Genomic DNA, 14,802 nt, shown 5'->3' with positions numbered 1-14,802 from the left:
GATATGACACTATAAATAAAATTGAAATTGAAACGTTTCGTTTTTATGCTCTGATGCTACGGTGGCCCAGAGGTGTCAGGCCAAATACAAAAGCCACAACACAAATACAAAAGCCGCAACACAAATACAAAAGTCGCAACACAAATACAAAAGCCGCAAGACAAATACAAAAGCCACAACACAAATACAAAAGCCACAACACAAATACAAAAGTCACAACACAAATACAAAAGCCGCAACACAAATACAAAAGTCGCAACACAAATACAAAAGCCGCAAGACAAATACAAAAGCCACAACACAAATACAAAAGCCGCAACACAAATACAAAAGCCACCACGGAAGTGTCCCACAACGGAAGTGACCTCAAACACATCTCATACTACATTTTTTTTTTTTTTACTTTATTGACATTTCGTCCTCATCTTCTCTCACTTAACTGAATCGATTTCGGTTCTTGCTCCCATTTAATGGACATTGCTTATCAAAATATAAAGCATGATTAGTATTACACTTAATTTAATATTTCAAAATATTTTTTTCAGTCAAACTACCATTGTCAAATGTTTTCAACAGATTTTTATATATGCGCGCTCTCACGCTTTCGCTTTCTTCCTCTTACCTGAGTAGCTGCTTTCACTCGCCATCGATTGCAACTATTAAGCAGCTTTTATCGATCATTAATGTTCATAGATCGTATTATACCTCTGACCACGGAACACCAACACCTTCACCGCGGAGACGACGGAGGAAATCGGCCGTCGGAGGAGCTACATTATTCACATACATGGAATTTGGATTTCCCTCTGAAGTAAGTAATATCACTTATCTGGTTTAAATAAGTTCTTCTATTATTTGATTATCAATAGACAGGCATATGCATGCATAAACAAAATCAAAAGACATGTAGGCTAATATAAGCTGTTTTAATATCATGTATGAGTTTGGTGGGATAAAAAAAACAAGTAGTTGGCTATTAGTGAATAATTTATTAGACAAATAATCCATGTTATATATACAGGTTGCAATACGTGTATGATAAGAAATAAGTACTGTTCATCAACAAATCAACAGGAAAACATTCAGAATAAATGTAATATCTTGTGTTTTCTGTTACAGGTTGGTGCCAGAGGGCTGTACTGCAGGTCAATACTCATGTTCCCCCGCTGGGGGAGGGTATTTAAGGAAGGACCTCCGTCTTTCAAGGCGTTCCAAGGAGAACCTCGTCCACTGCTTACTAACAGAACATACCTTATATATAGTTTACGTAATTTCTCCGGCGGCTGAGGAAGTTTAAGGTTTCCCCCTCCATCCTGAGGACCTTCTACTCTGCAGCCATTGAGAGCATCCTCACAGGTTGTACCTCAGCCTGCTATGGAAGCTGCACTGCACGGGACCGAGCTGCATTGCAGAGGGTATCAAGGCATCCCTCACCACGCTGGAGGAAACGTACAGCAAGAGGGTGAGGCTGAGAGCCAGGAAAATCTCTTCTTTACCCTGCTGCAGTCGGGCAGACGCCAACGCTGCATAAAGGCCAGGACAGACACTGAGGAAGAGCTTTTTCCTGCAGGCAGTCAGACTTCTCAACCATGATGGACTTTAATTGGCACTTTATGCACTTAAAAAAAAAACACACAAAAAAAAACACCTGCACTTTTTAACTCATTTTTTATACTATACTTTTTTTTATCAGCTATTTATATAGCATCACCTTAGGTAGATGCCTGTTTTTTTAAATACATTACTATTTATACAAGTCTTAGTTTTTTTTGTTGTTTTTTTTTGCAGTGACAGACGGATTACTTTATCCCTTTTAATTTCACTGTATGTAAAGAATGCTGTTTTTTACAAAACATGTGATCAATAAAACTTGAAGAAAAAAAAACGGATGGGTTCCATGTCCATATTTCCACGGTGGTGATGGGGGTGACTGCAACAAAGCCAACGAGCCACTTCAGCAGTCCTGGGACATCCCGAGAGTCTCCAGCAGTCCTGGGACATCCTCAGAGTCTCCAACAGTCCTGGGACATCATCAGAGTCTCCAGCAGTCCTGGGACATCCTCAGAGTCTCCAGCAGTCCTGGGACATCATCAGAGTCTCCAGCAGTCCTGGGACATCCTCAGAGTCTCCAGCAGTCCTGGGACATCATCAGAGGCTCGTAGCTGCAGTGTCTGCTCCAAATGTCCAGATCCCTGTGTTGCAGGAACATGACTATTGTTGAGGTTTTATTTTTGTTTATCAGTAGTGCAGTTTATAAGTAATACCACACGGTATAAGTTCTTACAGTCAAATGTTTCCTGTTTATGAATATATCTGATGATCTGTACAAATCTAAATAATAAATATCTGAATATATATATGATTGTTGACTCATGTTTTAGGCCTGCAGGTCTATTTCCCTCCTGCTCTGGAGGAGAGACCCTGCTGCAGTGGTTGGCATCATGGCTGAGGAGATGGGGTGTAGTGGGGTAATAGCAGGTCTTTGCTCCATCACCTCATCCATGACAACAAACACTTCCAGTGTGCAGCAGTGACCTCTCCTCCCTCAGTGCTGACACTGTCAGTTCCTTTAAACAACATATACAAACACTTCTTGTAATCATTGTTTAGATCAACTATTCACCACTAGTCATATATAAATATAATATGTACTGTAATACTGTTCCACATGGGACCAACTTAATGGACTCTGATGTTTGAACACATTGTAGATATTACCCAGCACTGACTTTGCCTGGTTATTTATAAGAAAGACAACTTCATCTTGTTTCTTTTATGCTTCACATCAAGCATGTAGAGTTCAATACTTTAAACTGCTTACAACTCACCTTGTATTTCTGCTTGAGGGTCTCCCACTTCTTCTTAGCTCATCCAGCTCCACCTTCCCTCCACCGCTGTTCTTTAAGAAACATCCATATATGAAGAACAGTACATAGAAAAGTGTTACAGCACATTGATGATTTCTTGCTGTTCAACAGAACGTTTCAGGTAGACATCTCAGGAGAGCAGGACATCTCCCGTCTATATACGCTGGTTTTCAACCTTATATCATTGAGTAGCTAAATATGCACCAGTAGTAAGCCCTGCATATGAGAATTATAACATTTAACACCACATTTTCTTAAATGAAGCCTCTCAGAGCAGCATTCCTCCTGCCGGTGAATGTCTCTTCATCGTTCCCTCCACTGAATGAGGCGCCCGGTGTCTGCATCCCTCCCTTTAACCAACAATGATGCACCGTGTTATTTACCACCGTTAGTAAATATATAACCACGTTTTAACATAAGCACTATCTTTTTAGTTAACGTCGGTAAAAACGGCACATTTGCCGCTTCGGTTACGCTCGCTAACCTCTATGGTAAATTACCGTCTGTAGGCTAGCCGGCTAGCAGGACCTTCGATTCGTACGTTAACGTACAATTCCAACAACAATAAAGTAACGTTCATTATCAATACGATTTAAAAGTCAGCTGGAAACATAAAAATCCTGTTACAGTATACTTACATGTGTACGCGGTTTGTTGCTGACTGTCGCCAGAATCACCGCAATCGTCCGCCATTATCCAAAACTTTTCAGAAGTCAGACGAGCCGCAATGCATTTTGGGAAGTTGAGTTTATCCGTGTTTTAGGTCACTTCCGTTGTAGCTTTTGTATTTGTGTTGTAGCTTTTGTATTTGTGTTGCGGCTTTTGTATTTGTGTTGTGACTTTTGTATTTGTGTTGTGACTTTTGTATTTGTGTTGTGGCTTTTGTATTTGTGTTGCGGCTTTTGTATTTGTGTTGTAGCTTTTGTATTTGTGTTGCGGCTTTTGTATTTGTGTTGCGGCTTTTGTATTTGTGTTGTGGCTTTTGTATTTGTGTTGCAGCTTTTGTATTTGGCCTGACACCTCTGGGCCACCGTACTGATGCAACAGCCAATGATTATACAAGAGCAGCGGAAAGTGTTGATATCTTTAACCTGACATTGAATTTGTGTTTTAAAATGGTGTATTGCCTGTTGTCTGTTTATTTTGCTATCATATTTAATACACTACACTACATTTGTTCACTAAACATCAGTAGAGGTGAAAAACCTTGTTTCATTCATATTTGTTCAAGATCTAACAGAGGCAAATGTCAAATATTGACCATATAAGCCATCTATATTGGTTGTAATTGAGATGAAGTAAACATCTGTTAAGTATTTTTACTTATTTTTTTATGGCTGTATGGATTTTATACAGAGCTAATGCGGTGGGTCCACCAGACTCGTGAACATTGGCTGTGTAACAGAAATATATCAACACCACACAGGAGTTAATCACAAACAGTGTCAGCTTTATGTGTTACGTTGGTAACGTTTACAAAGCCAACGGCAGTGTTAGAACGTAGCATGCTAATGTTCCCTATTATTAGCAATATCATGTTAGCTGGCTAGCTAGCATGGTCAGCTTTCATCACCTGAGCAAGCATAGCTGTCAATTGCTGTTATGAACGTAAACAGTAGCTTGGTAAACAGTTAAGAAATGTATAGTTGGTTTGCAACAAGGCAAAACATTTGAAAAGTGAAACATAAACATCATCTTCTTTCCATATCGACATACAGAAGAACTACAAAAACTGGTTAACCTGCTGCCTCATCAGGCTGCAAAAGTTCACAATTTAGTCCCATTATCTCGCTTCCCAACGCTTGCTACCAACTATCCTTGGCTTCAGCACATTATCAGCACTATGCAGCCAATCAAATCCTGCGGCATACCTTTGATGTCTGAGGGAACCGCCTCCTTAGGGAAACGCCTCATTCTGTGTCCCTTCAATCTCGGCATCTTAGAATGAGAAAAATAAGATATAGAAACACAAAAAAGGACCAATCATGTGTTGCATACTGCAGTCAAGCAATTCAGGTTGTTATAACGGAGTGTTACTAAGAATATAAAAACTGTTGTCGTAAATAAGGCAAGGGAATGCTGCAGACTAAGAAAATATCATTTTATTTTATTTGTTTCATTACTCAGTCACTCTAAAATCCTTTGTTTAGTTCTAATGTGTCAGCTACACATTCATAGACTAAGACTTGAAATTTAAATTTACATGACAACATCACACCGTAGCTTACAGGTAAAACATTGAACACAGCCTGTCTGCCTTAAAAATTGATTAAATTTACATCCAAACACAAATGATAACCAAAAACTTCTGGTGTCTAGCTGAGGTGACATACTCATTTTATACAAACTAATGGATGGGTGGAGCCATTTTTCATCACCCAACAACAACCTGGACGTTCCTCGTCACTCGTCCTCTAGTTGAATGACATTATGCATTGACTTCAGTATTCAGATACTTAACCTGAACAATAGCACATGATAAAAGAACTCCACTTCAAACCCTTACTGCAGTAGAATATATCACCAAAATATACCATAGGTACATTAACTTTGTTTGTTCTTGCTGATGTTGCATTTCAATTTCCCCTGAAACATTTAGCCTAATAAATTATTTCTGTTTCTATCTTCTGTCCTCGGTTTCCTGCATCCTGAGAGTGCATTGTTAATTTACACAAGGTTTTTTTTTAGCTACGTAAATTACCCATTTCTTTCTCATCTCCACCACCTTTTTTTTTGTCTCAATATTATTTCATTTTCTCTGTGTAACTTCAGTGGGAAATTAGGCCACATTCACAGATCTGTAGGCGCCTGAAAAGTTGAACTTTTCTCAACTTTTTTTTTTCACGCAAGCGATGCAACGGAGCGGAACCACAATTAATTTCGGCATAATGTGACACAAGTCAAAGTCATTGAGATTTGTCAACGGAAAGGTGTAGTATGTATACAGCCTAAGTGACCCACCTTATACTCTTTTATTTTTAAATTAACTTTTGATTCGACGCAAAAATACACACTTGATCAAACTAAACCAAACATAATTGGGAAATACTTATATAAGCTTTTATCCTGTGTGATGCTGTCAGATCAATGAGTGAACCGACCTTAACTCTGACCACATAAGGGAAGTACTGGTCCATCAAAACAACAGGGTTAATTTCAGCATTGTGGTAACTTCTCTGTTCATCATTGTATAAAAACGGGATATTTGCCAGCATGTTTGAAATTTCATGTTCATTATAACTGATGTGTGTTAACTGTTACATTTTTCTGAGTTTGGTCCAAAATGTGAGCATAACTTTCTGCAGCATTCCTGCTTAAAGTTATATGGCTCACATCTGGCTGGATATCTGGCTGGATATCTGGCTAGCTCCACATTCGGTGTGAACACAGCTTCAGACCCAAAGAGGACGAAGAGATGCTGATCCAGACCAGACTGTAAACCCTGGATAGAGAGATTCAGTGAATGTAGTGTTGAAGGTGTGGAGGTGGATCAGTTGGTCAGTGGAGACTCTGTAGAAGCTCAGAGTTCCAGCATGACAGTCCAAATACACTGCTACCACACCAGAGGGGGGGGAGTAGGAGGTGGAGGTGATGGGTGTATGTTTGTTTTTGTGATAGACAGAGTAACCGCCACCACCAGAGCAAGTCAGACTCCAGGACTGGTCATTCCATCCAAACACAGAGTTGTCTTCTCTCCTCTTGATTCCTCTGTAACTCACTGATATGTCAACATCTCCTCTTAACTCCACCTCCCAGTAACAGCGACCAGTCAGACCTTCTCTACACAGCAGCTGAGGACATGAGTCAAATCTGTCTGCATGATCTGGATATGACTGGTCGATGAAAGCACGTGTCACTTTCCTGTTGTTGTCGTACAGTTTGAGCTTCCTGTAAACTGTGTTTGTGTCCAGTTCCAGTTCACAGACATCTGATGGAGAGAACAAACAATACAGCTTAAGGTTATCATCCATCTCTGTCTCCGACTAAAGTACGTCCACATACTTTACTGCCACATGAACACATGGAAATCCGGTGCAGCAGAGTTACTTAAAACATACTCACACTTCCTCAGACCAGGTATCAGTCTCTGCTGTCCACCATGGTCCACCCTGCAGAAAGACATTCAAACACCTCCAATCATGTCCACCATAGGGTTGTCAAAAAATCCATACTCAGAAAATAACTTGCAAAAGTAGTGATATTTTTATGTCTCAGCCAATTTACATGTAACTTCGCACAGCAGCGCTGCAGAGAGGCAGCTACACAGCTCCATCCTAGATGAACGCTAGTTCACGTTAACAACACTGAGCTGACTGAACACAGCTAGTGAGCTGCTGGAGGGCCTTTGCTACCAGTTTTAGTAGAAAATGAACAAAGCAAAAGTGTTGTTTGGAAGTATTTAGTGTACAAAGCTAACAAGCAGGGAAGGCTAATGAAGTTGTTGAAGTTGTGCCGATGAAGTCGAGTAGCAGTAACGCTATCAGTCCTGCCTGTCTAACATTAAGGAACGTTAATTGAACAGGTTAACTCAATAACGTGCATCTGAAAAGTCAACCAGTGGCAGCCTGCTCTACCAACTATTTGATCAACTACGATAATATGATGCCAAATCACTGGAAACTCAGATAATAAACAGACTGTAGCTGGACACATTAGCATGGACCTGTTTACACTGTGGAGAAACATGACTTCCAATCCCTTATTCACCAACTGAATCCAAGGTTTAACCTTCATGGACTCATTTTATGTTTACAGAAATCCCAAATTATCTTGTCTGATGTCTGTCCATCAGTCCTCACCTGAGAGTGTCCAGTCTCCAGTGTGGTCCAGCAGACAGCAGCTTGACTCCTGAGTCTCCTGGATGATTGTAGCTCAGGTCCAGCTGTCTCAGGTAGGAGGGGTTGGAGTCCAGAGCTGAGGCCAGAGAAGAACAGCCGTCCTCTGTGATCAGACAACCTGACAGACTAAAGACACACACACACTTCTGTCACTTTTCGGGACATTACATAGAGAAATTGAAGTGTTGAAGTGAAACCGTCTATGTGGTCTGTCTTCAGACCTGGTGTACCAACAAAGATCTGGCTATTGATTTTAAACCAATTACCAAGGAAAAAGGGCCTGTAATTCAATAGCATTTCAAAATGTGTATTGTCAGTTTTAATATTGAACTGGAGGAATTATAAATAACAAGCACTCTAATAATAAAACTAAAATAAAAAGTCCACGCAGTGATGAACAGGCCCTCGCAAATACACGTGAGTCGGGGAGCGCTGCAGCCGGGTTAATAGCTTAGAGTTTTGTGGTGAAGGAAATTCATATGTTTCATGTAGAGATGTCAACATATGTGTTGAGAACTTTGTCTAATGCCTATCCACACCAATTTTCATAGAAATGAGCAAAAATGTGTTTTTCACAAAATCCAAGATGGCGGAACATTTCAGGAGGCGGACTTTAGTAGTCCCAATGGCAATTTTGTAGAGCACATGCAGCTGCATTTGTGTGGCGAATTTCATGTCAATTGGAGTTACTGTGTAAGGGACGTGGCCTAGGTGGCGCTAGTGAGCCACTTTTTTGTGGCCGAATACAAAACTTCCAAAATCTCACATTTTTCACCAGGCCGCATGTGCACACCAATAATAAGAACTCCTACAGTTTCAATAGGGCCCTTGCAGCATGTTCAATCAGGCGTCAACCTCCAGTTCAGAAAAGTGAAGTCAAGGCTGAAGGTCCTTAAAGCTGCATTCTCTCTGCTGGCCATCAATAGTTGGGTTCATAATAATGTGTCTTCATTGCATCTGCATACCTTCAGATGGGAGGACCCCCCTGCATGTGGGTCCTCCCTGGTGCTGCAGCCACTGTGACAATAATATTAGTTAATTGAATATAAAACACAATATACTCAACCGTATAAAAAGTGGTTCAAATTGGCTCCACCTTGAGAGCAGAGACACACTGGTGTTGTTGTTCAGGCTCACATGTTCATGTTCGAGTGACGTTCCCAAACGTAGACTGACATTGGCAACAGCATTTATAAACGCCAGCTGGATTTATGATACTATTAAAACGTCGAACGGCAGAGAAATAAGAAGTTTGGTTTTTATGAGGGTTTTGTTTTCTTGTTTTTTCATTCAAGCCAGCAGAAACATGTGTTTCAACAGCCATGTAAATAGATTAGTAGGAAAAGTGCCTTTTTAGGAATGAGAGCAAAAAACTGAATTTGGTGTATGTAAACGTATCATTGAAAGCTTAATTGTTAAACTTCTCAAAGTAGTTCAATCTGACCTGAGAGTTTCCAGTCGACAGTGTGGACTCTTCAGGCCAGCAGACAGGAGTTTCACTCCTGAATCCCTCAGGACGTTGTTACTCAAGTCTACATCTCTTAGACTGGAGGACTGGGAGTTGAGAACTGAGGACAGAACTTCACAGCTTCTCTCTGACAGGTTACAGCCACTGAGTCTAAAGAGGAATCATACATTTGTGATAAAACAATAACAAACAACTGTTTGTAATTGGAATTATGAGGTTGTAGCTGACATTTTTGTCATAATTGAGTTATTCACATATTCTTATTCTGTGACAACTTAGTAACATTATGTGAGGTGTTTTATTTAGGAAACAAAAAGGTTCTATTCCAACTTGTGACTCTACTACACAACTCTACTTGTGAGCCAATCAGCATGTCAAATGTACACAGGAAGACCAATCCGGTTCTGCTTCTTTGTCATGTTGCTGTGAACTGCTCAGTGGCAGCAGCAAAAAAATGAACAGAGGAAACGCAACGTCCTCAATTTGAAGGTCTTGTGAAAGACAGCAGGACAAATGCTAGACAAGTTCAGTCTTGGTAAGTGGTTTATTTTCATTATTAGCTACCATACTAGCCAGCTAACACTGGTATCCTATGATTAGTATGGCAACATTGGGAACAAATAGGAAGCTAGCATAAGCTGGCTTGGTTTGAGTTGTCTGAGTTCATAGCCTCATGAAGACAAAAGCATTTATAAATACCAGCTGGATTAATAAAACTATTAAAACATAGAACAGCAGGGAAAAGAGAAACAAGAAGTTTGGTATTGACAAGAGATTTGTTTTCTTTAGTGATTTTTTTCTTTTGCTGGCAATTCATTACCAGCAGAACCAATGTTTCATCAGCCGTGTAAACAGATTCGTTTTTTTTTTTATTAGGAATAAGAGCAAAAAAAATAAAATATTTGGTGCATGTAAACGTAGGCATTAAAAGCTTATTGGGTACATTTCTGAAAGTAGTTGAGTCTGACCTGAGAGTTTCCAGTCGACAGTGTGGACTCTTCAGGCCATCAGACAGCAGCTTCACTCCTGAATCCTGCAGGTCATTGTTACTAACTTCCAGACCTCTTAGACTGGAGGACTGGGAGCAGAGAACTGAGCACAGGTCTCCACAGCTTCTCTCTGACAGGTTACAGCCACTGAGTCTGAAGAGAAATTTGTGATAAAACAATAAAAATACAACTGTTCGTTAACCTTGGAATTATGAGGTTCTAACTGACATTTTTGTATGTATTCCTTTAAAACCATTGATTATTTTTGTTGGGGCACTACCCTGAGCAGATTTGATTATTAATAGATGATTAATATCAATACAATTATTGATATTGATAGGTTTATTCATATAATCAATAAAAAGGGGCTCCATCCTTTGAAAAGGAACATATAACCGATCCTTTACTCAGTCTCAATATAAAGGGCTTTCTACTCAAATGACAATAATTAATAACTTTGAAATTTGAATAACTACTTCTCAAAGTAGTTCATTCTGACCTGAGAGTTTCCAGTCGACAGTGTGGACTCTCCAGGCCAGCAGACAGCAGTTTCACTCCTGAATCCTTCAGCTTGTTGTTACTTAGATCCACTTCTCTTAGACTGGAGGACTGGGAGCTGATAACTGAGGACAGAACTTCACAGCTTCTCTCTGACAGGTTACAGCCACTGAGTCTAAAGAGGAATCATACATTTGTGATATACATTGTGAATAACAAACAACTGTTTGTACTTGGAATTATGAGGTTCTAGCTGACATTTTTGTCATAATTGAGTTATTCACATATTCTTATTCTGTGACAACTTAGTAACATTATGTGAGGTGTTTTATTTAGGAAACAAAAGGGTTCTATTCCAAAGTCTAACCACCATGGTTCTATTAGGTTCTACTTGTGAGCCAGTCAGCACATCAAATGCACAGGAACACCAATCAGGTTCTTTGTCATGTTGCTGTGCACTGCTCAGTGGCAGCAGCAAAAAGGAGCAGAGGAAATGTCAGCCAATGCGATGTTTATCAGAAACCTCAAGATAAAGACTAAACTTACAGAGCTTTGCTGGAGGCTTGGACCACATGCAGGAGCCTCAGAAGAGCCTCCTCCGAAGCAGAGTATTCCTTCAGGTCAAACACATCCAAACGTTTTTCTGATGACAGCAAGATGAAGACCAGAGCTGACAACTGAGCAGGAGACAGTTTATCTGGGGAGAGATGTCCTGAACTCAGGTACTGTTGGATCTCCTCCACTAAAGAACGATCATTCAGTTCATTCAGACAGTGGAACAGATTGATGCTTCTCTCTGGAGACAGATCCTCATCAAGCTTCCTCTTGATGTACTTGATTGTTTCCTGATTGGTCTGTGAGCTACTTCCTGTCTCTGTCATCAGATCTCGTAGGTGTTTCTGATTGGTCTCTAGTGAAAGACCCAGAAGGAAACGGAGAAACAAGTCCATGTGTCCGTTTGGACTCTGTAAGGCCTTGTCCACAGCTCTCTGGTGCAGATGTGTTAGTTTAGGTTTGTTTCTGAAGACTTTAGACCACCAGTAGGTTGTTTGTTCTTCTGCCATCAAATTGACACCAGAGTTGATGAAGGTCAGATGGACATGAAGAGCAGCCAGAAACTCCTGAACACTCAGATGGACGAAGCAGAACACCTGGTCCTGGTACAGTCCTTTCTCCGCTCTAAAGACCTGTGTAAACACTCCCGAGTACACTGAGGCTGCTCTGATATCGATGCCACACTCTGTCAAGTCGGATTCATAAAATATCAGAACGCCTTTCTGCAGCTGATCAAAAGCCAGTTTTCCCAGAGATTCAATCATCTTCCTGCTCTCTGCACTCCAGTGTGGATCTGTCTCAGTTCCTCCATCATACTTGACGGTCTTCACTTTGGACTGAACCACCAGGAAGTGGATGTACATCTCGGTCAGGGTCTTGGGCAGCTCCCCTCCCTCCCTGGTCTTCAACACGTCCTCCAGAACTGTAGCAGTGATCCAGCAGAAGACCGGGATGTGGCACATGATGTGGAGGCTTTGTGATGTCTTGATGTGGGCGATGATCCTGTTGGCCTGCTCCTCATCTCTGAACCTCTTCCTGAAGTACTCCTCCTTCTGTGGGTCAGTGAACCCTCTGACCTCTGTCACCATGCCAACATACCCAGGAGGGATCTGATTGGCTGCTGCAGGTCTTGAGGTTATCCAGAGGTGAGCAGAGGGCAGCAGTTTCCCCCTGATGAGGTTAGTCAACAGCACATCCACCGAGGTGGACTCTGTAACATCAGTCAGGATCTCGTTGTTGTGGAAGTCCAGAGGAAGCCGACACTCGTCCAGACCATCAAAGATGAACAGAACCTGGAAGTCTTCGAACCTGCAGATTCCTGCTTCTTTTGTTCCAGGGAAGAATTCATGAACAAGTTCCACCAAGCTGTACTTTTTCTTTTTCAGCAGGTTCAGCTCTCTGAAAGTGAATGGAAACATGAACTGTATGTCCTGGTTGGCTTTGTCTTCAGCCCAGTCCAGAGTGAACTTCTGTGTTAACACTGTTTTCCCAATGCCAGCCACTCCCTTTGTCATCACTGTTCTGATTGGTTCATCCCTTCTAGGGGAGCCTTTAAAGATGTCGTCTTGTCTGATGGTTGTTTCTGGTCTGTCTGGTTTCCTGGATGCCGTTTCAATCTGTCTGATCTCGTGTTCGTCATTGACCTCTGCAGTCCCTCCCTCTGTGATGTGGAGCTCCGTGTAGACCTGATTCAGGAGGGTTGGGTTTCCTGCTTTAGTGATGCCCTCAAACAAACACTGGAACTTCTTCGTGAGGTGAAACTTGAGTTTACGTTGGTACACTGCACCAATGGTTCCTGAATAAACAACAAATTAACCCAGTTAGTGGATTCTACAGCCCCTTTTACAGTCTATGAACAATCCATGTATTAGATGTATTCCTATAGTCAGTAGTAGTGACTTCATGAGCTTTTTAAATGATAAAATCATAACTATTGGAGACAAAATCATGTGCACCTGATGAATCCAACAGAAATTAAAATAACAGACAAATTTACAAATTACAAGACAAACAGAACTGGAAGGATATAACCCATTGAAATGCAGCTGCAAAGCTCAGTGAGTCAGTGGAGCACCGGAGTAGAAAGAAAGTGCCTCTTGTATCGTGTCAATTTGTGGTTTTGAAAGGAAATTGCATCAAAACTGACTAGAAATGACCAAAAGATGGAAAGACGATGGCTAAGGTGGAAAAGTAAAATATGATGTCCTCACCACTTTTCCTCATGAGGGGGAAAACGTCATGAGGGGAAGGAAAGATGAGGAGGAGAACTCATCAAGATCTAAGGAAAGACGATCCCGGTAACCTGACTGGACTTTCAATAAGCTACGTCATTATAATGACACATCTGATGATTGACAGCTGGTGACTGACAGCTGATGATTGACGTGGGTCTAGGAAATATGAAGGTCTTCCATGATGAATCCTTCTCTTCTTTCCACTATGTTAAATCTGTTAAAATCATCTTACTGATCTGCAGACAGTCAGCCAGCTCCTCCTGCTTCATTTTCCTCAGGAAGTGTACTGTGATCTTCTGAAACGCCTCTCTGCTGCTCCTCCTCAGCTCTTCATCCTCTCCGTCCAACAACTCCTCGTCCTCACTCTCTAAGCATTCTGGGTAATCTGGACTCAGAACCTTCTGGATCTTGATGAGCTCGTTCTTCACAAAAGTGACGATGTTCTCCTCCAGCAGCTGGAACAGAAGGATGAACTGAACATGAACTCTAAAGAACCCAACATGGGATTCATGTGTCAGTCTGAGCAGCATGGAGCCTGTTTAGCATTTAATCTGTAATTGATGTGGTTAATAGTGAAAGCTGTGCTTGTACATGTACACACCATAAATGTGGAATCCAGGTGTGTCTGATGCTGCTGGGTAAACGGAACCTCTGAGGTCCGCTGAACTCTGTGGAGAAAACCAAGTTTAAAGAGTAAGTAACCCACAGACTGTATAGCAGAAGTGGACGTTGCCATGGGGACATCACCTGTTGGTTTGTGGACTACGGTTTTGAAGCGTTGAGTTTTGCATTTTTCACCTTGGATTTTTGCAATCAGAGAAGGAAGTGACCATATTTGGATGGGATCTGAACACAAGCAGAAGAGTGGCACCCCGAGCAACCTTACCAGACCTGCATCTGGATTCTGGTGTGAAGCTGCTAACAAAGTCCTTCAATCGTCTACCGTTTATCCTATATTCAGGGTCGCGGGGGGGGGGGGGGCGATCCCAGCTGTCATTGGGGGCATAGGGGCTGCTAAAGTTAGCTTCATAATTCAAGGACAACTTTACTTTGTGAAAACAGTCACACAGTGGGGTTGCCCTCCCCCATCTGCCTGTGGATCTCTGCCACTATCTTTAGCCCCTTTTAGACTACCTTTTAGTATTCCGCCTTTATTCCGCCCCATCGTCAGTCTAAACGCTCACCGAGGCAGAAAGGCGTAACAGAATATTACGCCTCTGAGACGGCAACAGAGGTCGAGATGAGACGATACGGTGTTCTATCTAAACGCTCCGAGTACCCGAGGCAGAAAAGACGTGACGTGGTGAATACATGTTACCAGGGCGACACCCTGCCGGCAGATTTAACGAGCTC

General features: G+C 41.5%; 1 protein-coding gene across 1 annotated transcript; it reads right to left on the bottom strand.

Annotated features, from left to right (window-relative positions):
- Nucleotides 1–6,259: 6,259 nt before the first annotated feature.
- On the bottom strand, nt 6,260–13,753 carry LOC311026797 (NLR family CARD domain-containing protein 3-like; the record flags this gene model as incomplete). The annotated part of the gene is made up of 7 exons (XM_084030495.1): nt 13,682–13,753; nt 11,207–13,010; nt 10,142–10,315; nt 9,150–9,323; nt 7,667–7,831; nt 6,930–6,976; nt 6,260–6,795 (listed from the first exon to the last, which is right to left on the bottom strand). The coding sequence occupies exons 1-7, from the start codon at nt 13,716–13,718 to the stop codon at nt 6,260–6,262; spliced, it is 2,937 nt and encodes a 978-aa protein (XP_083886621.1). The 5' UTR covers nt 13,719–13,753.
- Between the last annotated feature and the right edge of the window lie 1,049 nt (nt 13,754–14,802).

Source organism: Eutrigla gurnardus (assembly GCF_963514095.1).
Source record: "Eutrigla gurnardus genome assembly, chromosome: 16".
NCBI lineage: Eukaryota > Metazoa > Chordata > Actinopteri > Perciformes > Triglidae > Eutrigla > Eutrigla gurnardus.
Note: the sequence above shows the minus strand (reverse complement) of the source record. Positions and strands in the feature narration are given on the sequence as shown.